The 17189-nt window shown below is 38.1% G+C and overlaps 1 protein-coding gene across 1 annotated transcript in view; it reads left to right on the forward strand.

The window, feature by feature from the left end:
* The first annotated feature begins 7854 nt into the window (after nt 1–7854).
* Nucleotides 7855–17189, forward strand: part of LOC144017679 (glypican-6-like) — a 77207-nt gene continuing 67872 nt past the window's right edge. Inside the window, exon 1 of the mRNA XM_077519508.1 lies at nt 7855–8420. Within this exon, the coding sequence (XP_077375634.1) occupies nt 8144–8420 (277 nt within the window). The 5' untranslated portion in view covers nt 7855–8143. The remainder of the gene's footprint in view (nt 8421–17189) is intronic.

Genomic DNA, 17189 nt, shown 5'->3' on the forward strand with positions numbered 1-17189 from the left:
TGCAATGCATTTTTTCTTCACTTCACTTGGCGCTGTCGTTCTTCCATCATTACTTTGTGTGTTTGTATGTGCGTAAGGATACTTGTCAGTGTAATTCAAATTTGCTGTAAATGGCAAGCACCCAGACCACGGTTTACCCCACCTCTTGTCTAAAGTCACCCAGCACAATGGAGGATGGATGGATGGATGGATGGATGGATGGATGGATGGATGGATGGATGGAAGGATGGATGGATGGATGGATGGATGGATGGATGGATGGATGGATGGATGGATGGATGGATGGATGGAAGGATGATGGATGGATGGATCACTGAGTGTTGGATGGATGGATGGATGGATGGATGGATGGATGGATGGATGGATGATGGATGGATGGATGGATGGATGGATGGATGGATGGATGGATGGATGGATGATGGATGGATGGATGGATGGATGGATGGATGGATGGATGGACAGTTGGATGGATGGACGGATAATGGTTGGATGGATGGATGGATGGATGGATGGACAGTCAGAAGGATGATAGATGGAAGGAAGGATGGATGGATGATGGATGGATGGATGGAAGGATGATGGATGGATGGATCACTGAGTGTTGGATGGATGGATGGATGGATGGATGGATGGATGGATGATGGATGATGGATGGATGGATGGATGGATGGATGGATGGATGGATGGATGGATGGATGGATGGATGATGGATGGATGGATGGATGGATGGATGGATGGATGGACAGTTGGATGGATGGACGGATAATGGTTGGATGGATGGATGGATGGATGGATGGATGGATGGATGGATGGATGGATGGATGGATGGATGGATGGATGGACAGTCAGAAGGATGATAGATGGAAGGAAGGATGGATGGATGATGGATGGATGGATGGATGGACAGTCAGAAGAATGGATGGATTGAAGGATGGATGGATGGAGGCTGGATGGACGGATGGATTGATGGCTGGACAGAAGGATGATGGATGGACGGCTGGATAGACCGACGGATGGATGGACAGACAGATGCACGGGTGATGGATAGACAGATGGACGGACAGTTGGATGGATGGATGGATGGATGGATGGATGGATGGATGGATGGATGGATGGATAAGACTTAATGGATCCCAGGGTAACGATTGAGTGCATGAATTATTTTTCATTTGCCTTGCTCATTGAAATTAAATATACAAAAGTCTGCACTCGCAAGTGCACTATTTTATGACTGGTCATCAGTAGTGAAACAAAGTAAATTATTGTTGTGCCAAGATTAATAGAGGAGATCAATTTTAATGCTGCACTTGACTGGTAAAGGTTACAGGCTTATGTAGGTGTTCTGTTGTGTATCTTTCACTCTCATTCTCTCTTTATCTCTGGTGCCTGCATTGAGTGTCATGCCAGCTTGTTTATTAAATGGCCAAATCAAATATGTGGCCATTCCCCTTCCCCCGTCACTCATCTTGAGACTTGTGCTGGAAAAAAATGTGAAATCAGAACATGTAGATGTAACCATTGATTAGATGCGGTCATTCATACTGTGCAGTTTATATGAAACGCTTATGCTACATTTTCTGTTGTCTTCACTCTCTGAGGTGAATTTCAATGGTCTGGTTCTCCAAACAAAGGACTGCATCGCAGACAGGAAAGTAAAGGTGAACCAGTTGTTCGTGTTTAATCTAAATAAGGCCAAACAAGCATGGATTGACACTCGTCTGACATGACCTTTTCCATGTTGTGTGAACATGATTAAGGAATGGGCATACTGTGATTTAACATTTAGGCCAACATGCAGGTTATTGATTGTGTCTTCACCTGAAATCATGAGGAGGCACAAGCATCTTGGATGTAAAGTTTATTCCGAGATTCGACTCTTATTATTTATCCTTAATTAGTGTGATTGTAGGATTTGTATGCAATGTTATGGATAAAATAAAATTAATTCTGTTTGTTGCATGTTGGTTCATCTTTAGTTTACTTTTTGGGTTATTGTGTTACTTCACCAGCATTTAGTCCAAAATGCAATTGTAAAAATAAAGAGCTTTGGTGTTAAAAGTTTTAAAAAAAAGTAAAAAAAAAAAAAAAAAAAAAAAAAAAAAAACGTTGCTTACATTCCATCCTCAGATTGTTTAGTTATCACAAAGCCAATCTGTTCATTTTGTTATATATATATATATTTTTTTTTTCATTTCTTTACTGTAATTGCATATATTTGTTTTTAAAACTCATGAATTATATATGTTCATGAATTATTCAGTCCACTGCTTGCTGTGCTAATGTGAACAAAGTGACCTTATTCTTCATCTGTTTACTGTGGGCATCACACACAGTATGCAACTGGATGATGAGCATTTTCAAACTACAAATACAAATTCCAGTGAAATTGACACATTGAGCAAAATGTAAATTACAGAATACAATGATTTTGCGTTATATAACCCCGTCTATTTACCATTTACTAATTGTTGAAGCTTTGTAGGCGGAGTTTCCTATTCTTACTTAATGTACAACTTCAGGTGCTCATTGGTCCAGGGTCTTTGTTGTATTTTACGCGTCATAATGCACCACACAGCGGTGACAGGTCTGGACTGCTGGCAGGTCAGTCTAGCACTCGCACTTTTACTACAAAGCCACGCTGTAACACATGTAAAAAAAAAAAAAAAAATGTGATTTGGCATTGTCTAGCTGAAATGAAAAGGGACATTCCTGAAAAAGACATTGTTTAGATGGTAGTATATGTTTCTCCAGAACTTGCATGTACCTTTCAGCATTCATGGTTACGTCAGATATGTGCAATTTACCGTTGCCATGGGCACTAACCCACTCCTTTATCATCACAGATGCTGGCTCATGATGTTTGCGCTGGTAAAATCCAGATCGTCCTTTTCATGTATTTCCAAATATGAAATGTGGACTCATCAGACCACAGCACATTTTTCCACTTTGGGTCTGTCCATCTCAGTTGAACTCAGACAAGCCAGTGCCATTTTTGAGTGTTGTTATATGGCATGTTACAATTTTAACTAATATTTAGATTCACAATGAGAGAATATTGAGAAGAAAAAAAAAATGTCTTTGATGTTCGGTGTGCCAATTTGTGCATGTCATTGTGCACTCCACTGGGTTTCTACAGCCCATCCAACTTTTCCATATTAGTTTTTTGGCATCAGTCTGACTACTAAAACGTTCTAATTAAATCTCACGCCATTACATTATTATATTATGCTGTTATGGTAAGAGCCGTCAGATAACCGTGCCTTTGTTGACATTCTGGTGGTACTACTTTAGCGCCATTTGCATTTTCACTCCCAGCAGATTTTATGGCAGTTGTGTCCCAGCCCATTTGTCCAGATAGTGCATTTTAGTTTAAACTGTAATATACGTTTAAAGCAATGATCCATGTGCGTACAATTACCACCAGTTGAGGGAGGAGCACGTTTTGCTGTTGAAAGCCACGTTTTCCCCACGGAGCAGCGAGTGAGTCATGATGAACCTTGTGCTGACTCCTCATGGTGAGCTATCGATCCACTAGCAGGATCACCTCCTGGCCATCAACGTGAGGCCTCATTAGCAAAGGCTTATTAACTCAGTCGGGCCGTGATAATACCGTGCAAATAAAACTGCGGCCAAAAAGGGAAAACACATTTGATTTGAGGCATTTGTGGCTGCTGGCACTGAGATGTGAGCCCAAACCAAATCGATTTTACGAATCTTTTTGTTTATTGTTCTCTACGTTGTTGACTAAAATCAATGTGTTTGGTCCGAGTCAACATTTTTATCGTTATATGTCGCAGATATAAATAAAATTAAAACAATATTGGCAGACGTACCAGAAAATGGAAATATTTCTGCTGCGTGAGACAAAGAAATGATTTCTTCAGACGTATCTCATCAGTCACTAAGTGTTTCATTTTCAGTGACTGCGGCACTTTGCAATCCATCAAGGACAACATGTATTACTTCTTATCAAACAAATGCACTAAATTGCGTTAATATTCAGAGGCTGCATTCATTTGATTTTCCATTTCATTTACATGACACAAGTGGCTGCTTTTATCCTCTTCTGTAGTATCATATCCTTCGTTTGGACATCTTAATTGCATTGATTACAAATACATTGGTGACATACAGTATGGAATGCTACGTGTACATTAGAAGACTTTTGAAAAGAATTAGAAAAGACCCTTGGAAATCAATCATCTCTCACCCTGCTTACATTTAACACATTCACTGCCAGACCAGCAAAAAAAAAAAAAAAAAATGCATCATTTGACGTCTTTTTCCGTCAATGGCAGTCAATGAGTTAAAGACAAGTTTAGAGAGGGTATTTTTTTTTTTTTTTTTTTTAAATCACAGCCTAGTCTCAGACCGAGATTTTACAAAGACTGAATTTGAAGGGTCACTATTTACAAGATTAAAACCAGATTCTTGAGGCATTTTTCCCCCCCACAATGTAAAATTTCCCTCACCATTCTTTTGGTAGAAACTTACAAAATGCAGAAGCAGATGATTTTGGCTCTTGTGACTGCAAAGTTTCCTGTTTTGCTAGAGCTCTTCTATTGGTTGTTGGTTATGTCACATCATCACATTGATACACTTGTGATAATATCAAACACATTTGATATTGTGTCACAAGGCCAAGACAAGGAAAATACTGATCTCAAACAGCTGAGGTCACCACCTTATACGAAACGATTGAGATGACGGGACCATGTAAAAGCTTTAAAATTTCCTTATGAATTTCATCTTTGAATCTCAGACTGTGAAAAGCGTTCGAGATAACACACAAAGGCAAAATTGTTGGTAACCTTGTATTGGAGAAAGACCAACAATGCTACAAAAGAGAATTAGCAAACCTATCCAAAAATGATTATACACTCAAGTTAATAATTTGTTGCATAACCTTTTGAGGCAATCTTGCAATTAGTCATATCTTGTAGCTTTTAATAAGACTTGCGCACCGGTGGCGAGGTATATTGCCCCCACCTCTTGAGCAAACTGCTCCAGCTGTCTCAGATTAGAAGGGCGCCTTATCCCGACTGCACGGTTCACTTCCTTCCACTGCTGTTTAATAGGATTTCAGGGGTCCTCCAATTAGTTTAATGTTTTGTTCTTAGCCCTGTGTTGTTAGCATTTATCTGCACATTTCACTCTAAAATGCCTTGAGATTTCATTGTTCACCACACCACGTGCCCGAGAGGGCAAAGCAGCCCGAGAGCAAGTCAAAGCCAAGCCATCAAACACCTACTAGACCACTAAACTATGCAGCAGGATCAAGTTGCTGACCGCCTGGGAGAGACAAGTATGCAGAAGAGGTCAAAGAGTGATCAATTTTTATAGCGCTCTTCACATTGTTCTGGAGTAGAGTTGTCTTTCCTTTAGATTTAGCTATATTAAATGACTTAATTATATATATTACTTGTATTGGAATAATAGCTGCAACTGTCATTTTCTGTGTACTGCTTTGTTACTGCTTTGCTACATTCTAAGCACCGAATTACACTTTCATATCAACTGTGTGTGTGCGTGACTGTGCGTAGGATCAATTAACTGCAGGTGATAAAACATGAGTAAAGGCAAGGGGTTGATTACCCAGTGAAGCAAAGGTGGGAATAAAACGACTCACAAAAGGTAATTAAAACTTGATGACACAGGTGAGCAATGCGTCTCCATAAGTAGTGACTACACAAGTCAATATTTTCAACTTAACTAGGCCTTACAGCATGAGCTATTCATGTCGAGGCGAGTGCACATATCCAATGGAAGATGGCCAAGCTGTTTTTAAGGTCAAGAAGAACATGTTTCTCATCAACTTCATGTTGAGAGTTAGAAGTTGTACATATTGTTTGTATGTGGCAAAATCTTGCACAAAAGGTTGAAATCAAGACGGGGTACGGATTTCAAATCATTTCAATACGTTTGAAACATGGATTCGGATTTGGTTCACAATTAAATTTAGCAAAATTATTCATCAGCTTTTCAAAGTCGAAGCTGGTGACCATAAAGATTTGGTTTTTATTAAAACACAAATTCAGTTTTTGTGCTTTCATGGACAACTACAGCAATTCAGAATAATACAGCACATTGAGAGTCGTCTTTTTTTTTTTTTTTTTTTTAAATAACATTTAACTCATTCACTGCCAGCCATTTTAGAAAATTTTAAAATTTTCAATACTCACGTGATTTTACATTCAATAATTATATATAAACCGAATCTACCAAATGACAGAATAGACTCCCTACTTTTTGTCCCGTCCCGTTCTTTTATAATTGACTGTAGAAAAATGTAGGTTTTCCAAAATACAGCCATTTCTCCCATGGACTCTGAAACTGTGTTTATTTCGTATAAAATGGTGCAATGATGTCATCTACCGGTGGTTGGGCATCAGTAAAGTTGTTTCCAAGTTTGATATTTACAGTGGATCATAATCAGATTTACCCCAATTTAGCACTGCTCTAAAAAATACAATTGACAAGTATACTTGTCAAAGCCAGTGAATGTTAAAGAAAGGGTTCAAATTCAAACACATTTTACTTTGCAGTTTGTGTAATAAAATTTCTGGCAAGAACATTTTTTTTTCTTTTTAAACTGAATTTTTGCGTTCATTGTTTGCCAATGTCTGTGTGCTTCATTGTGTTTATTTTGACTTATCCAGTGTGATAGTAAAAGTTATTTAGTTCTTTGGCCACTGCAGAGAGGCGCAATTGAATGCAAGAGAGATGCTGCAAAAAGGGCAGGCAGTCGCCCAGGGGCCGAGCTGGAGGGGCTCGAGATACGGCTGTCATTGGTCCATATCAACAACACAACTGGAAACCCTTGCAGACACTGAAATGACATGGCAAGTGTTGGTAATTTCCTAGCAGCATTGCTTATTTTAGACAGGCAAGCATTATGACCTCTGTTAAATAAACAATATCATCTTTATTTGTACAGGACAAGAATCATTTCAAATATAAATGTTTAGCGATGTCTTATGTCTGAAAAAAGTTTCATGAATTTTCACCCATGTCATCACCCTCAAATACTGCCCCATTTTTCTTTGTCAACAGTGCATCGCCACAGCAACAGGGTAAAAAAAAGAAAAGAAAAAAAATCAACAACTTTTCATTTTAAACATCCTTAGATGAAACGCAAAATTTGAAGACGGTCGGATAAATTCCGGAGGAGTTACTTAAAATTTGACCTCTTAAAAAAAAAAAAGAAAGAAAAAGGTGACGAATTCCAAAGTAAAGCAAAATGGCGGACTTAGGTCACGTGGCTCTAATTAGTAGGGCTGGGAATCTCTGACTGTCTCACGATTTGATTCAATTACGATTTTTGGGTCTACGATTCGATTCAGAAACGATTTTCGATTCTCGATTCAAACAATTTTCGATTCAAAATTATTTGATTGACAATTGATTTCTTCTTTAATTTACAGATATGCACAACATTGTCATGATCGACTCCAGTCTGCTTTGCAAGACAAAATGACAAATAGAGACGTTAGTGTCTTTTTTTTTCTTGTTTAAACATTTATTAATTTTGTATTGTAAGTGGCTTTTCCCACAAAAACACCATGTGGGCTACATCTGCCTTTCCCCCTTCTTCTTCATTTCTAATTTAAATAAAAACGATTTTTGCACATTAATATCGATTCGATTCGATTAATAAATGAGAATCTCGATTCTTTTATGAATCGATTTTTTGGCACACTCCTACTAATTAGATTGTGAATGTGTTCTGAAAGTTGCAACCAGTGAGTGTAGTTGAACATCCGAGTGAAGGGCGGCGATTAGACGATCCAGTGTCCTGATATATTTTAGTGCGCCCACGCACGCCCCCATCAGACGCATGTGCGCGTTTGTGCAGCTGCGCGCACTGAGGATGCACACAGAGGACAGCGCGCGCCCGTGGACGTCGGCTGCTTGTGCTGCTGAAGTCGCGGCCACGCCACTCCATGTTTTGCCCTTCCCTTTCGTCTGCTCAGCCCGCCGTGCGCGTCTCATTTCCTCGTCACTCGACTCACACCGACACGTCGGCAGCGGGACAAGTTGACATCATTGAGCATCGCTGGAACCAACGGGTGCCTTCTTATTACACGAGACAATGAGCAGGACGTACGCCAACTGACGAGTGATTTCTTTGCTTCTTTTTTGAATGAACATCAAGATTGTCATCGGAGAGCTCTTCCAGGCATCCTTTCAAAAATTTCCTTTTCCTTCCTTCCTGGTGGATTTATCCTTTCTAAGAGACATCAAGGATTCCACGCTGTGGTTTGCGATGTGGAGACTGCAAGTGGTTGTGTGCACCCTGTGGGTTCTGCTGTCCACCGCTTTCTGTGCTGAGAGCAAAGCTCGAAGCTGCAGCGAAGTTAGGCAAGCGTATCATGCCAAAGGATTCAGTCTTGTCAATGTACCTCATCAGGAAATATCAGGTAAGGATAACAGACCACCATCATCTAACGCCCAATTGGCATGTGTCACCCCCCCCCCCCCCCACCCTTTGACTCCATTATAATGACAGCAACTGGGAGACAAGCAACCTATGTCCGCTCCTTTACAGAGGGGCCAAATAATAATCGTTATTGTGAAATTCGAGTGTATCATTACAGTAATTAACGGTGGTCGTCCAGAAATAAATCGCGTTGTTGACATGATCATGCATGGTAAGAAAAAGAGTGCCATGATTCTCTAAGAAATCCAATAGGGCCAATAAGTTTGATGTAAAGTGCATGCATGTTACTTTTGTGTCATGCTTAATCCTTCATTTCAAAATAATGCACAATTAGAATGTGGCCTGTCTCTCAATTTTCCAAATTTCATTGTTATTATGATGATGATGCAAAGTATACGGATGGAATAATGAGGCCGCTCATATTAGAAATCACAATTCATATTTAAAACTTATAGATGACTAAAACATGACAATATTAAGAGGATTGTACACAAGGAAAACACACCATGAAAATTGACACGTTCACATTGCCATAAACAAAACCCTCCAACAAGTACTAATGTTTGGCTATTTTTGATTACTAGCACTAATTTAATCACACATGAGCAAATACTAATATTATGTTAAGTGTTTTATGAGCTCCAGATGGTCATCAAGCTGACTTCACCCACAGGTCAAATATTTGAAATACAATCTGTTACCAAAAGAAGTGAGGTGTCCACTTATATTTATTCATCCAGCATCACTTTAGTAGCCAATTTTCCAAAAGTAAATGAAAACGAGACAGGCACGAGTAACCTGTTGCTCATATTCAACAGCAGATCATGCCGTGTGCTACATTTGATGCAACTCAGCACAGAATAATGTTCACCAGTAGGGGGCTGTATGCACTCAGCACCAAATCTTCTTTCTGATGTGAATTCGTATAGATTCCTCAAGGCTACAGCTTAGTTTTTAATTCATGCTCTTTGGTACAGCACAGATATGAGGTTTTATTATCTCTTGCGTGACAGTAATCACATTTATGGTCAAAGGGAAGAAGATTAGACCGTAAGCATGAGGAAAGGAGGGACATGCAGGGAGAGGTCAGAAGTTAATCACTCTATTGCCACTTATAAAAGAAAAAAAAAAGGTCACACACTATTGGTGATGTTGGGCAGTAATGATCATAGATGGTGATAGGGCTCATTAGCATTTTATTTAAATGAATCAAAATTCAACCTAATTCAGTTTACATTTAAGTATGTGTGGACACTTCCATTACTATTGGCAGAACAAATAACACTGTCTAATTGCATCTAAATGCATTTCCGTCCCACAACCATGCAAAATGAAATAAAAACAATCATATTGAAATGTTATACTTCATATTAGAAATCTGTCATTTAAAAAGAGCTGGTCCTTGTTCCTCTTTACATTGTTCAAGTTGAGATTTGCTAATAATGGGGAAGAGACAAGTTTTGAGGGAAGCATTTAAAAATGCACGTTACAAGCTGAAAACGTTGGGAGCGGAGAGAATGGACCGTCTGCCCGATGAGCTGAAGTTAATGTTGCTGTTTAAACTCCGCTGACTGTAAATTATTCTCACTTGTGGGCTTGTTTCATGTGGTAATCAGTGCTGCCTTGATGTAAAGGAAGACTGCCTTCATCGGGACACTGACATCATTCATCATATCCATCTGGGAGGAATAAAACACTGATCATAAGGACTATTATTTTTCAGATTTTACTCATGTATTATTCATGTTGTGAAACTTTCCCAGTTTAAATTCAATCTTTAGGTCATCTTTACAGCTCTGTAGAATTTAAGTAATCCAAGTGAAATGTGTAGTTAGGCATGCGTACCTAAATCTTTTGGAAATGTCTTCAATTAATGAAAGATACCAGATTGATGTTAAGCAAATAAAATGTCGCTCTTATCACTGGTATATTCCCCAATCTGTATTTAGCCTTGTTTTTAGCTGATGATCAAATAAAATAGGAACCAATTTACTAGGGATAGACTGATTATCAGTGCAGATATTTGGCATTTTGACAAATATCGGCATCAGCCTTTTTACGAATCTGAAGGCCGATAAAGCTGGTATCTCACTGAGCGGTGAATTCATGCCAACGTAAAGAATTTAGGGTTTTCAGCAGGATTTGAAAGATGTTCTCAGACAATTTTTACTTGTCGCAAACACATTTCAAACACATTCAGCCAATTTTTCACTGTCTGCGAAGATCTTTTAAAACCTTTTAAGAACCGGACGAAAACCCCAAATTAGATACAATCGCATGCATTGACATACAGGGAGCTTTTCGTTTTTGGATTTATTTAAATTTCCACTCATATATATATATATATATATATATATATATATATATATATATATATATATATATATATATATATATATATATATATATATATATATATATATATATACGATGCGGACACTGGGAACTCCCTACACATTTTATTTTTAACAGTTACAAAAAAAATAAAAAATAAAAAAATTAAAATAAGAAAATCTGTTGACATTTTAGAAAACTTTATTTACAAAAACTAAACTATTTTTCTTTACAACTTCTTACTAGCTTAGCTTTTAATTAAGCTCCCTGCAATTTTTGTTATATTTAAACAAAGCTGTCAATTCTTTTAATATTTAAAATGAAAAGAAAAAGTCTACATTTTTATTTAGTTATTTTTTAATTATGAGGCTAATATTTTCTCTATTACTGTAAATGAATATCGGCTTGAACTATCGGTTATCGGTCTCGGCCTTGAAAAAACCATATTGGTCTATCACTTCAATCTACACTATACTAGTATACACACACAGTGTGTTATTGGGCTTTGCTGTCTCCTAATAACCTTTGCATAAATACAGCAGAGGTTATATATGGGCCTCAAGAGAATTAGCTCTGCTCATAGAAACGTGTGGTAAACAGCATGAGACGAATTAATGTTCATCCCGCCATCAGCTGCTCTGTCATGCGACGGCTCTGAAAACGCAAACGTTTAATACCTTTGCAGAGGAGGCTACTTCACTCTGTAAGCTCAAATTTACATACAATAATTATTTCCACAGCAAGTTATGATTATATCTGAAGTGACAAATAAAAGCCATTTCACAAATCTACAAATGATCTTTAATTAAATGCAAATAGTGATGAATCTAATTAGAATGTGGACATTGAAATATAAGCTTTATGTTTATGAAGGTTGAGTTTCAAATTTAATTCTCCATGTCATTTTTAAAAGGGACTTCTGACAATGAATCAGCTTTTTGGCTTGACAACTATACTTAAAGAACACAATAAGAGAATGATTAGGTGATGCAATTAATTCCAAGTACTTTAGTGAGTTTTTCAAAATGGATTACTGCATGGTAAAGCAATAAAGGAGCATTAGAGACCTCTAGTGCTGTTCATTTGGACTTAATTGCTTGTCATAATTATTATTCACGCAGGGAAGTCCAACTGGTGGTCTTTAAATAGTGTCTGAAACATCAATACGCTTCATTAGTAATCACGTTTTAGCATGTTGACAACGCAGCATCACCTCACTATTATACAACAACACCGCCCAAGTGCATTTGTTTCGGAACATCATCGTTTGTCAGATGTTTGTCCTTGTGCGTGACTCACATTGCCACTTTATTACCTGCTCTTTGTTCACAACAGCCTCTGAATGCTCCAAGGCACTTAATATAAACATCGACTTTAAAGAGCATTTGGAAATCTCGCAGGTGAACTGAAAGTAAGCTATGAAACAAACGTCGCATGATGCACTCGAGTCGCTATGATTTGTCTTTGACAAAGGAAATCTAATAGAGTTAATGATTTGCAACGTAGGTGTATGCATAAGTAAGTGTTTGCAAGTTTAGCCAGATCCTTTGAGAACAAATTTGCTAAATAAGATGATGATAATAAGTTGTGGCATAAATTGGGGCGGCGTGAGGCGGTCTCAAGGACAAGAAAGCACATTGCGGCCTCCATGAACCCATTCCTTGATCAAGTGCTGCCACGGCACACCGATGGAATGGGCGCAATGTTATTAAAGTTAATGAAAACTAGTGGAAAAAAAATGGAAAAACATTTTCGAAATTGTAATTTATTATGCAATACTTTTTTTTTTTTTTGTCTTGCACTCAACAGACTAAAACTAAGTCTTAAAATACTTAAAAACTAAACTTAAAGCATTAAAAAAATTCTAAAAACTAATCAAAACTAACTGAATTTAAAAGCAAAAGTCAAACTGACATGTAGTGAAACTGACTACAATGAAAAATTCGAAAATGTATAACTGGTGGTGTGTTTTTTTTTGCCACCACCTCATCAGACGCCACGTCCAATTGCAGGGATGGCGGCAGAGTGACGTCAGAGTCTAAAGCGCATTTTTGGCGATGTAACAGGCTGCAGTCAATAAAACATGGAGAAACTTGAAGAAGCCTGAAGCACACCTGCAATCGGCAGAGGATCCTGATCCTGATGCCCTTAAAATCGGATAAAACCGATTGCTTTTTCTTGTTGCTATTCGTTATCTCCTTGCTAGTAAAAGTAGCGCCAAGGCTTTTTGTTGTAAATGTGACAAATCTATATTGCCGTCCAAACAAGGAGAAAAGCCTTTGGGCCACTTCGAGCTCAGTTGTGAAGATGCGTTTTCTTCACGTTGCCCAAAATAATCAGCACAACTACTTTGGTTAAATGTTACATCACCACAATCGAGTACTGCATAGCTCTCAGTCTTCAGAAATTATCTATAATCATGTACTGTTCATATTTGCATCTCAAAATTGAGTCATTTTATCTTTAATGACACCTTAAGTGACTGAGACCTTCAACAAATACAACTATAAAATTGTCGCTTAGCAAATTTCGTATAAAAATGTTCTTGACTGCACCAAGTTGGAAATAAGTCTCTTTCCACTGTACATCTTCAGAGAGAACCGTTAATGAGATGTGTTGATCATTCGCGTGCATGCGTGGGGGTGTGTTTGTTGCGTGTGTGTGTGAGGCACTTTCATTTCCTGGGTCTTCTTTTATTTTGGTTTGCTTCCAATTGCTGTGTTGGACTATTTTTGTGTTTGTTTACTTTTTTCCCAAGGTTAGAGAGCGTGTCTGTGTGGTACATTTAAATGAGTTGGAATGGAAATGGGCTTCACTTGCAAACTGCTTTTATAAGTGACCCGAGTTTGTCCTCCAAGCACTTTTCCAATTGCACCTCAATCACTGTAGCAAAATTCTTATTGTCATTAAAGAAACAACAATCTCATTTAAAAGGTCATATACCACTAGTTGCTACGTTTGATATGAAACCATTAATCATATGACAGCCTTAGTTAGCAAGCATACATTATATAAAGTATGTTTAAAGAGGAAGTTAATCCAAAACAAATTCTTGACAATAATATGTTATATGTGACCTCACTAGTCTAAAAATGACATTCTGATTAATATTACATTTGTGGAATATGAGTTAAGTAGCAAAATCCAGATGCATTTTAATCCATCTCAGAGGGCGGCCATTTTGCCACTTGCTGTCAACTGAAGATGACATCACAATTGCTAAGGCAACGACCAATCACGGCTCACATGTTTTCTGAAGCTGAGCTGTGATTGGTTGTTACCTGAGCAACTGTGATGTCATCTTCAGTTGACATCAAGTGGCCAAATGGCCGCTCCCTGAGATGGACAAAAACGGCTAGATTTTGCTTCATAACTCATATTCAACAAACATAATATTAATCAGACTGTCATGGTTAGACTAGTGACGTCACACATATTATTGTCAAGAAATATTTAAGGTTGACTTGCACTTTAAGTGTTTCTTCTGAGGAACGACTTGTAAAATACTAAAGGATTAAAAACAAAACAATTATTTAGCATAATGCAGCTCAGCTATCTGAATCTTGTTAGGAGGTTGCTCAGTGATTGGACAGCTGTTAGCAGCTCAGAACACAATTGACTCTCACTACTGACAATAAACTTGGCACAGCTGGCGGTTGGAGCCTGGATGAGTCATGGATTTCTTATTTCTGCCTTGTTCGATATGTTGAATTGTAATCTGACAATTGACTGACTGTAATATGTAAGGTCTGCATGATTTCTGCAAGCTACTTTTTTTTTTTTTTTTTTCCTGAGTAGTGTGAAAACCTCCGAATAACATATGGACTGCTACACTACAGCACTTTGCACTGCTTTCAATCAACTGCTGCTAAAGCAGTAGTGGATAAGGATTTTCATCCTTTTCTACCCTCTGAAGCCTCCTGAGCAACTCGAAAATATGCAATATGTTGCAGGAAACATCTCATGGGTAGGGATTAGCATGATGTGATTAAAGCCAGCATACATAAATCATGATAGAAAAACATTTGCTCTGTAAAAAGAACCACCAGCATATACAACCGGCACTGTAGAATTCACATAACACGAAGCCATGGCTATGAGATTCCTTTTATACTCAACTCTTTAAAATGTTACACACAATCCACTTGGTATCTGCAACAAATGCATTTTGGAAAGCAATACAGCTGCGGGGATACATTTCAGTGATGTTTGTTGGCGGTGGAAAAGTGCTTTCCCGTGGGATTTCTCTGTCGCTGATTGACGATTGAGAGGAGTGGGAGTTTAGGATGGCGCATGGTGTTTACTTTGAGCCATTGTTTTTTGCCAGGTAATATTTTTGTAAACATTCTTTATTATTTTATGAGAGTAGGTGAAATATTGACCCCCTTTGTCTTTCTCTTCTCATTTAGACTGTTGATGTACTCTGTGGCTGCTTGTTTAGGGTGTTTCTCCGTGCCCACAGAGACTTTACACCTCTGGAGGATCTGTGAATAGACTCCTAAGCTTGACTTAAGACTGATAGCGATATGATGTAGTGTGCTATTGAGAAACCTCAAGGGTTCAACAGAGGTGTCAAAGATGCAAATAACTTTGACACAGGAGACTTTTTATTTTTGTTTGTCAGTGCCCATGCCTGACTTAACACGCCAAATTAGACTCTCCTCAGTGATTTGGAAGTAAACAAGCATTTAGCAGCACAAACAAACAAGGTGTATCAAAAGTGTCACGGAAACATCAGGTGCTGTCAGCAAAATCCAAACCAACAGCCAGTCAGTCACCATGGAATGGAACACCGGTCTGCTCAATTTGCAATGACGTACGTGTGTGTCCATCCGTTTCATATAAGGCAGTTAAACATTTCTGCATCAGGAAATTTCAACAAGAGTGGGAGAGGACAGGATTATTTTTTATTTTTTATTTTTTTTTATGGTGTGGGACTGGAGCGGGGCAGGATTTTTTTCTGTGCAATGGGATGGGAGTGAAAATCCACTCACGTCACCCTCCAGTTCGAACATATTTGCGAGCATGTTGAAATATATTTTATTGCAAAAACATTTTAATGTACTGACAAATTTGCATAATGCTAAATGCTAAAAACGGGACATTGTCTTGTACAACTAACATTTTTTTAAAGCATTTGGCCTACATTATTATGAATATGTTCAAAAATTAAGTAAGTAAAGATTGCCTATTCATAATTTTTAAGAATAATTTTTCGTAGTGTTGTTCCGATACCGTTTTTTGGCCCCAGATACCGATACCGATATCCAACTTTGCCGTATCGGCCGATACCGATACCATACCGATATCTAAGTTTTTTTTTCCTCAACATGAAAAAGCTGTCCTGCCATTGGTTCAGAGCATTCAAGGGCCAATAGGAGATCTTAGATCGGCATGCAGTGAACATGTCACATACAGTGAATGTCGTGCACCAGCAAGACACAAGATGCTGCATCCAAAATCCTATATTAGTGTTGGAATTAATGGTATCGGCATGTTACTTGTGAGTAGTCACCGATACCGATACCACTGTTTTAATGCAGTATCGGCACCTCTGCTGATACCGGTATCGGTATCGGAACAACACAACTTATCACTGTAGTGCATGATTTCCATTTGGCACATATTTGTAACTATGTTCAAATGTATTTGCCAGTCAAAAATGTTTACTCCCCATTGGGCGTTCCACCCTTCTGTACTTTTAGGACAGGTTGCTATTTTACTCACATTCTTTTTCTTACTAACAGCATTGCATGTGTCAGTATTTACTATTTACTAACAAAAAAAAAAAAATGTAGAACAGAATGTGACATGTAAATCCTTGTTACAAACTGCTTGTTTCTTCAGCATTAATTAAAAAAAAAAAATGTATGGCAATTACTTGAGTTCATGACCTAGTCTGGTGTGATCCCGCTGGTACCCTAAGGTGAGCTGACTAATTGAGATCATCCCAAGTCTAATTGGAGTTATTTTTATGTTGATGCAAAAAGGTCGAGAGTTGATCTTAACCTCAGGTCAAATTGCTCTTGCTTTAATTAAAACATTTAATAACAGAAAATTCCCAAGAGGACATGATTGCTCCTAAATACATTAGAGGTCGATGTGTATTCTCTAACGCTTGTGATCGCAGATCTCTCCCGTTTTCGATCCATATGTTTTCTTTGTGGGGACTTGCAGCCTCCCCAATAATAACTAATAGCTACGCTAATACTGGCTAACAGCTATACTTCCTGATGTATGTAGTTTAATGACAACATGTTGCAGACAGACTTACACGGGGATCTGTTTTAAAGTGTGTATTCCAGCGCTTGAGCATCAGGTACACCTTCAACACACTAAGATACAACACTTGTAATGTATAATGCAGCACATTGAAAACCAAGCACAATATTTTTGCCAAACATCTTTCTAACAA

This window comes from Festucalex cinctus, chromosome 4, assembly GCF_051991245.1.
Source record: "Festucalex cinctus isolate MCC-2025b chromosome 4, RoL_Fcin_1.0, whole genome shotgun sequence".
Lineage (NCBI taxonomy): Eukaryota > Metazoa > Chordata > Actinopteri > Syngnathiformes > Syngnathidae > Festucalex > Festucalex cinctus.